Source organism: Haliotis rufescens, unplaced genomic scaffold (genome assembly GCF_023055435.1).
Source record: "Haliotis rufescens isolate VD_foot unplaced genomic scaffold, xgHalRufe1.0.p SCAF_47, whole genome shotgun sequence".
Lineage (NCBI taxonomy): Eukaryota > Metazoa > Mollusca > Gastropoda > Lepetellida > Haliotidae > Haliotis > Haliotis rufescens.
Genome location: NW_025964190.1, coordinates 1,307,583 through 1,315,646, shown reverse-complemented (window position 1 = coordinate 1,315,646; position 8,064 = coordinate 1,307,583). Strand labels below are relative to the sequence as shown.

Sequence of the window (8,064 nt, the reverse complement as noted above, 5' to 3'; positions counted from 1 at the left end):
CTCGCTTACCTAAACCCGCTCGTCGTGACATTGATGCATATACACCATAACCTATTTCAATGATCGGGGGCACGGGTGGCCCAGTCGTCTAAGGCGCCGCGATTCGCTGTGCAGAGTTGCGTCCCTTGGGCACCCAAGAAACCTATGATTGTACGTTCGAATCCCGGTTCGCCCCGATTATGTTTCTAGGTTTGTCAGCACCATACCCGTGCTCGTGGTTTCACCGAAGTGGTAAAGGTCTGAGACCTGCATCACTTCGGGCTTTCCTTCCACATTAAGCTGACACGCCGTGATATAACTGGAATAATGTTAAAAGCGGCGTTAAACCCAACTCACTCACTCACTCATTATTTCAGTGATCTGGCAACACCCACCTTTCATCCACCATGGGTTGTGGCAACTCCAAGCAAGAGATCGTCTCTGCGACAAGCGCAACATGGGCGATTCCGTCGACGGAGAAATTCAGGTTAGAAACCATAAGCCCTATTGGTGCAGGCGAGCCAGGGGACCCATGGAACGCGAGCACACCCAGGAGCCCGTGTGTGAACGTCAGCCCCTGGGACCGCGAGGTGACGGACGACCTGCTGGAGACTCACACGAGTGATTACAAGGACACGAACCCTCCCATCACTCCGCCGAGGAAGAGGAAATCAGAGGCAGTTCCCCCACCCGCAGCCTTTGCATTTATTGACGAATATGTTGTCAAGGTAAGAAGGGTTGTGATGATGAATCGCTCTGAGTGGTGAGGTGAGGTGAAATTGGGTTTAACGTCGCGTCCAAGATTATTGCACTTATATAGCGACGTGCATGCACGTGTATGTGTGTGTGTGGCTGCTTGTACTAGTCCGGACTGATGCCGATTTATAGTGCTAGCTGACTGAGATACCATGCCGCAGTTTAACATGAATACCCCACTCAGACACAGTATACTGACTCCGAGCCGACCAGTCCTTGTTTTAGCCCCTTAATGCCGAGCGCCAGACAGGGTAACAACAAGTACCATCTTTTAACGTATTTTTGTATGACGCGGCCCGGGATCGAACCCTGGACCTTCCGCTCTCCGGGCGGACGCTCTACCACAAGACCACGGAGGCGGTTCGCTCTGAGTGGAAAAGTGATTAAACGCCAGGCCCGAAGTAACGGGGATGGGCTTATTTTTAGTATACATTTCATATTAGTCATTGAGTTATACTATGCATATCAACAATTTAATAAACAAATAAATGAACATATTGCTACGAGAGAGACTGAGAGAGAGAGAGAGAGAGAGAGAGAGAGAGAGAGAGAGAGCGCGAGAGAGAGAGAGCGAGAGAGAGTCTCTGAACTGCACTTTTTATCCACTTATTAATACGGAGAGAGTAAAATAAAGGGGTATACCTCAAATCCACTCGCACAAGGAAAGACTTTCAGAATGTTCCTCGACCCGTGAAGATCCGGGGTAGAATAGGTCTTCAGCAACCCATGTTTGCTGTAAAAGGCGACTGTGGTTGTCGTAAGAGGCGACTAACGGGATCGGGTCATCCATCCCAATTGCGTGGTTCGATGCTCATGATGTTAATCACTGGATTGTCTGGTCCAGACTCGATTATTTACGTACCGCCATCATACAGCTGGCATATTGCTGAGTGCGGCGTAAAACAACAAACAAACTGATGGTAACATCTATGGCAGGTGAGCCTATCAGGAAAAGGTGAAGCGTTTTCACCTTGGATTGTTTCGATGATGAGATGTAATTTTCTCAGCTGAAGCCCCTAACTTACCCTGATATACTGATCAAGAGATATAAGTATACACCACATATTCAAACATGCACACATAACCGTCGTTCGTACGATGGTCTTTCTTTTATATTAGCAGATACTTTCAATGATTATGGAAAGTTTTTTTTTATCCTTAAATAGATTTCGTTCAGATAGATTTCCATTCTTCAAAATATAAAATTCCACCTTGTCGAATGTGGTTACATATCAGTACAGATCAATCGAAATCAATCCAAACAAACCCAGTGTAATCACTCTGAAATGTTTCTAAACGACAGAGCAAAAGAAAGTTTACACGTGAAAATTCACACTTCAATCTGTGTACTGTGAAATTTCGAACCCTATGTTCCTTGCGACGTCATGTGCACTGCACCTGTTGTGAGATACTAATTGATGTGAGGCATGCAATGTCGCCTATGATACTTGTATCACATCAGCATTGAATAACCATTTCGTGTGTGTTTAAAATGTAGCCACTATCAAACAAAAGTGTATACAGTAAACTACGGTTATGACGAACTCAAAGGGATCAATATATTTTGTTCGTTATAACCGGAGTTCGTTATAAGCGTTTCAACTAAAGCATACCGCAAATGACCGGGACCAAAAACAACAGTTCGTTACATCCGTCACTTCGGTATAAGCGTTCAAACCTTTCATTGGTTTTCAATTTGCAAATACCGAACTACGCTTAAGGTATGGTGTTATCTAACTGTTCGTTAGGATAGTGCCGGAGAGTCAAGATATAGTTGATGTATTTACTTATAAAATTTACTTCAGTATTTTTGGGAGTTAAATGCGTACATGTACAAACCGGTGTAAACCGGTTTTACGTATATACCTCCATAAACGCTACAAATATTGAAGTGAATTCTTAACTGAACTCGACTGACAACTTCCGGTCATAGTCGTTTGTCCTTCACGTCATATTTTGTGTGAAACTATCGACCCCTCTACCCCTCACACTCAAGCTACCTTTACAGGTTTCAGTTCCAGAAGCACCACAATGCCGACGATTTCCAGCCTTTCTGTGTAGGCAGTGCCATGAAAATCATCAACATATTAAGGGCGTTTTGAAATAATTATAATTTTATGACGTATATCACGCAATTCTTGCTCCCCATTGCTTCCAGGCTCCCGACAGCGTTCAGTCATCAGTGGCCTTCCTCGCTCAGTACCTCACAAGACCAGCCCAGAATGACATGGAGAAAGTTCGCGCATTCTTCAGATGGATTGCTCACAATATCAGGTAGATGTGGTCCAGTAGACTGACACAGACACATTGTTCATGTTTCCTTCAGTATATTGATATGTAACATCTAAGTCAAACTAAACCAGAACACGTTAACCCCAACTCATTCCACCATGTACAGGTGCAGAGTGGGGTAGGCAAGTGGTTAAAACGTTCGCTCGCCACGACGAAGGTTGGGTTCGATTCTCCACATGGGTAATGTGTGAGGCCATGTCTTAAGCTTGTTCTCCCTGCCGTTATGTTTCTGGAATGTTGCTGAAATAGATGCATCATTTGACATTGACGTCAAACATCATCAGTGGTCCCGACAGCTATTCTTCCCATGGGGTCGATGTTCAAGTCTTTTAAAGGCATTTATAAGTGATACACATAAGGAAGAGAATTTATGGATGTCAACTTCTTTATTATGAGGAACACAACGTTTCGGAGTGTATACTTACTCCTTTATCAGGTGAATAAATGCTTACTTACTTACTTACTTTGGAGATTTAACGTGCGCTTTCCGACTGATGCGTATTTCGCACACGGGCCCGGCCAGGCCATTTAATGTGTTTCCGAAAGGGGCGAAGGTGGTCTGTGCAACCCAAGAGGGGGCTTTAGGGGTTGCTTATATAGAATTTGGGAATTTTGAGATTTGGAATAGATGCCGATGGGGTTGGGGAGGAGAACTAAGGGAGCTGGGTATGGTGGATGTTTGTTTGTTTATGTGATTTTGATTTGGTAGATTATTGTGTTTTTAGATGCGTTTTATTTTTTCCGTTTTGATTAAGAATACGCCTAAGGCCTTGAAGTTTTCTAGTTTATTTTGTGGGTTTCGTATTGCTTCTAGAGTGAGAGCCTTGTTTAGATGGTTTACTCTCACTTTGCCAGCAGGCTGCGGAGATTAACTTGTACGGTCCAGTGACTTGCCAGCTATAGCCTGTTCTGAATAAATACTATGAGACAGAGAACATATATATGTACATGTAAGAACAACAAAAGTTATAAGATAACACATGGGGAAGCCAACAGATGATTGGCACTGATAAGTGATAAGCAATAGACAGTGGAAGCCAACACTTTACAGTAAATTAGCGCTTCCAGAAGTCAATCACTAACAACTATCAGCGCTAATTGTGTTGGCTTCCCTTGTCTATTGCTAATCACTTATCAGCGCCAATTATCTGTTGGCTTCCATTGTTAAACTTCCACCTTTGTTATCTAATAACTTTTGTTGTTCTTACATGCACATATATATGTTCTCTGTCTCACAGCATTTATTCATGAGATGAAGGTGCAAGTGTATATTCCGAAACGGTGTGTTCCTCATAATAAAGAAGTTGACATCCTTAAATTCTCTTCCTCAAAATTACATAAATTAGCTCACAATTTTAAAGAAATTTGTACCTCCATGCGGGTGTTTCCAGATATGACACCAACATCCTGAGAAGGGGTAAATGCGGTCCCCAGGACGCTGACTCTGTGCTGCGGTACAAGAGGGCTGTGTGTGCTGGCTTCTCATCGCTCTTCCTAGCGCTCTGCAGGTCAGTCATCAGTAGCTCAACACATTTAGCTGTCTTTCGTTTGTTTGTTTGTTGTTTAACGCTGCACTCAGCAATATCCCAGTTATATGACGGCGGTCTGTAAATAATCGTGTCTGGATCAGACAATCCAGTGATTGACACCATGAGCATCGATCCACGCAAATGGGATACAATGACATGCATCAACCAAGTCAGCGAGCCTGACCACCCGATCCCGTTAGTCGCCTCTTACGACAAGCAAAGTCGCCTTTAACGACACGCATGGGTTTCTGAAGACCTAGTCTAGTAGTTAAAGCGTTCGCTCTTCATGCCATAGACACGAGTTCGATTCCCGACATGGGTACACTGTGTGAAGCCCATTTCAGGTGTCCCCTGTCGTGATACTGCAGGGATATTGCTAAAAGCGGCGTAAAGCAATACTCTCTCTCTCACTCATAAAAGATACATTTCACTGAATGGTATTTTCCACCACCTTCAAAAACGTTTTATAGACATGTGTTTCTTTTGTGCTTACAGGGAGGTGAAGATACCCTGCAAGGTTGTATCCGGCATCGCCAAAGGATATGGGTTTGACCCCGAAGTGAGGGTCACGGCGGATACCGACACCAACCACGCCTGGAACATCGTCTACGTCAACGGCGATTGGAGACCCATCGAAGTCACGTGGGGTGCGGGGTACATTGGCGACAAGTTCAAATATGTAAAACAGTTTAATGAGTTCCACTTTTTAACCGACCCGGATGACTTCGTGGTGAAACACTTGCCATACATAGACAAAAACTACGACAAAAGCCACTGTTATCAATTGCTGGCCAAACCTTTAACGATTGATGAATATGCAAAAGCTATCTGTCCCCATGTCGAGGGAATTGAATGGGGATTTGAGTCTAAAACACACGGTCAGGTGGTAGACATGGACAAAGAATGTGAAATTAGGATTGCAACGAAACGAATCACCTTACAGGATCTTTTCTCTGACCTCAAAGACATATCAACGGGGAAACATTACAATGAACATGTCCTGCTGAGAAAGACGCCAGATGGAGGGTTTTCTGTTAAGGTAACACCTCCAATCACAGGTAAATTTGAACTGCGACTGTACGGGGAAGAGAAAGGTGCCACTCGGAATACGTGTCTCATGACCTATACAATACGTTGTCACAGCGTGTGCACTCTTGTGAAGCCCTATCCAAAAAGCTGGGGGACATGGGGCTTAAAAGCCGACCCGGAAACGTATGGCTTTAAGACGGACACTTGCACAATAGATCTGGTCAAAGCAAAAAGTGGAAAAGCTGAAATAAACATGATGGTTAAACCATGTGCTTTTCCATCTTTCAATCTGGTTCATTCTGAAGATAAGAGAAAAGACCTCACAAAGTTCCTCATGGCGTTCATAAAAGACGGAATGCTGAAAATAAAGTTTCGTTTTCCATTGGCCGGCTATTACAAATTTACAATATTTGCCCCCAAAGTCACTGGCTCGAAACATGAACATGATCACCTTGGAGACATTCTTATAGAAAGCGAGGATTCCCATCCGGATACACTCCCGTATCCCACAATGCACTTCACGTGGGGCCTCTTCCCAGGAGCCACCAAATATGGATTTCTGTCTGTGCCTCATGCTGGAGACATGCTTAGTTCTGAAAGCGGCAAGATTTGTATGAAGTTCAAGGTCAAACCTAACATATCCGTATCATTTAGGCTTGAGCATGCCACACAGAAAATTGTCAACCTTGACCGATTGTTGATGGCCTTTGTTCAAACCGACACTCTCCATATCTCCGCACGGCTACCGGAAGTGGGTTATTATAAGCTGAATGTATTTGGCAAAGACATTACCCAAACATCAAAAGACAGTAACGACCATATTGGCCATTTTCTGCTTAGCTGTTCAGATCCGTGTAAAGACCTAAAGCCGTATCCAGACAACCATGGCACATGGGGAATAAAACAGATGGCTAGGGATTACGGCTTTCCACCGAACATATTTTCCCAGAGTTCCCTGACGACGAGTGAGGCGGAAGTTGAGATGAAACTAATGGTAGACCCCACAGTGTCGACCACGTTTACACTGTCTCACTCAGAGAAGGAGATCTCTGACATTGACCGATACGTCTTCTCGTCCATCACAAATGACACTCTTGTTCTCAAAGTCAGATTTCCTAAATCTGGCTTTTATAAACTGGCTGTATTCGCAAAACATCCTGATGCAGATGGTGGGGCATCATATGACCACATGGGTAACATATTGATTGAAAGTAAAACTGAAGTGTTGGGGATCAAAACCTTTCCTACAAACTACACCGCGGCTAATGACTATGGCTGCGTTCTACTGGAGCCTCTCTGTGGTGACATTCCAGCCAATCAAACCACCCGACTGCGGATGACGTCAGACAGTGTTCTGCGGATAATGATCAACAAAGAAGTTCACAGAAAGGGAGAAAGTGACGAGTTTGACGTCACGTTTAACGCTCCAAGAAAGGGAGATTCTGTTTCAGTGTATGGGAGCGCGGAGGAATCAGGGAACCTTTGTAGCCTCTTTAAGTTCCTGTGTGTGTAGCATGTGAATCATTACTCGGAATGCATTTGTGTCGTTGTCGCTGAATCCTACTTACACTTAGGATGACACCACAAACAACAGTTGGACATCTCGCATGTTACGCATGCGTTTTACAGGATGTACTTGGTACATTTCTGTAGCTCAATTACCAAAGCATGTTGTCACATATCTTCAGTGAAGGTCTTGATCTAATAAAAAAACAGGTTGTCAGTTCTGTACAGTGAAGGTCTTGATCTAATACCACAGTAGGTTGTCACATGGCTAGAGTGAAGGTCTTGATTTAATGCCACAGCAGGTTGTCACGTGTGTACAGTGAAGGTCTTCATCTAATACCACAGCAGGTTGTCACGTGTGTACAGTGAAGGTCTTGATCTAATACCACAGCAGGTTGTCACGTGTGTACAGTGAAGGTCTTGATCTAATGCCACAGCAGGTTGTCACGTGTGTACAGTGAAGGTCTTGATCTAATGCCACAGCAGGTTGTCACGTGTCTTCACTGACGGTCTTGATCTAATACCACAGCAGGTTGTCACGTGTCGACTGTGACGGTCTTGATCTACTACCACATCAGGTTGTCACGTGTGTACAATGAAGGTCTTGATCTACTACCACAGCAGGTTGTCACGTGCGTACAGTGAATGTCTTGATCTAATACCACAGCGGGTTGTCACGTGTCTTCACTGACGGTCTTGATCTAATACCACAGCAGGTTGTCACGTGTCGACTGTGAAGGTCTTGATCTAATACCACAGCAGGTTGTCACGTGTCTTCACTGACGGTCTTGATCTAATACCACAGCAGGTTGTCACGTGTCGACTGTGAAGGTCTTGATCTACTACCACAGCAGGTTGTCACGTGCGTACAGTGAATGTCTTGATCTAATACCACAGCGGGTTGTCACGTGTCTTCACTGACGGTCTTGATCTAATACCACAGCAGGTTGTCACGTGTCGACTGTGAAGGTCT

General features: G+C 44.4%; 1 protein-coding gene across 1 annotated transcript; it reads left to right on the top strand.

The window, feature by feature from the left end:
• The first annotated feature begins 368 nt into the window (after nucleotides 1-368).
• On the top strand, nucleotides 369-7,308 carry LOC124151261. Its single transcript, XM_046523645.2, has 4 exons — nucleotides 369-707; nucleotides 2,894-3,009; nucleotides 4,419-4,535; nucleotides 5,052-7,308. Exons 1-4 carry the CDS (start codon nucleotides 387-389, stop codon nucleotides 7,096-7,098), a joined length of 2,601 nt encoding a protein of 866 aa, XP_046379601.2. The 5' UTR covers nucleotides 369-386; the 3' UTR covers nucleotides 7,099-7,308.
• The last annotated feature ends 756 nt before the right edge of the window (nucleotides 7,309-8,064 follow it).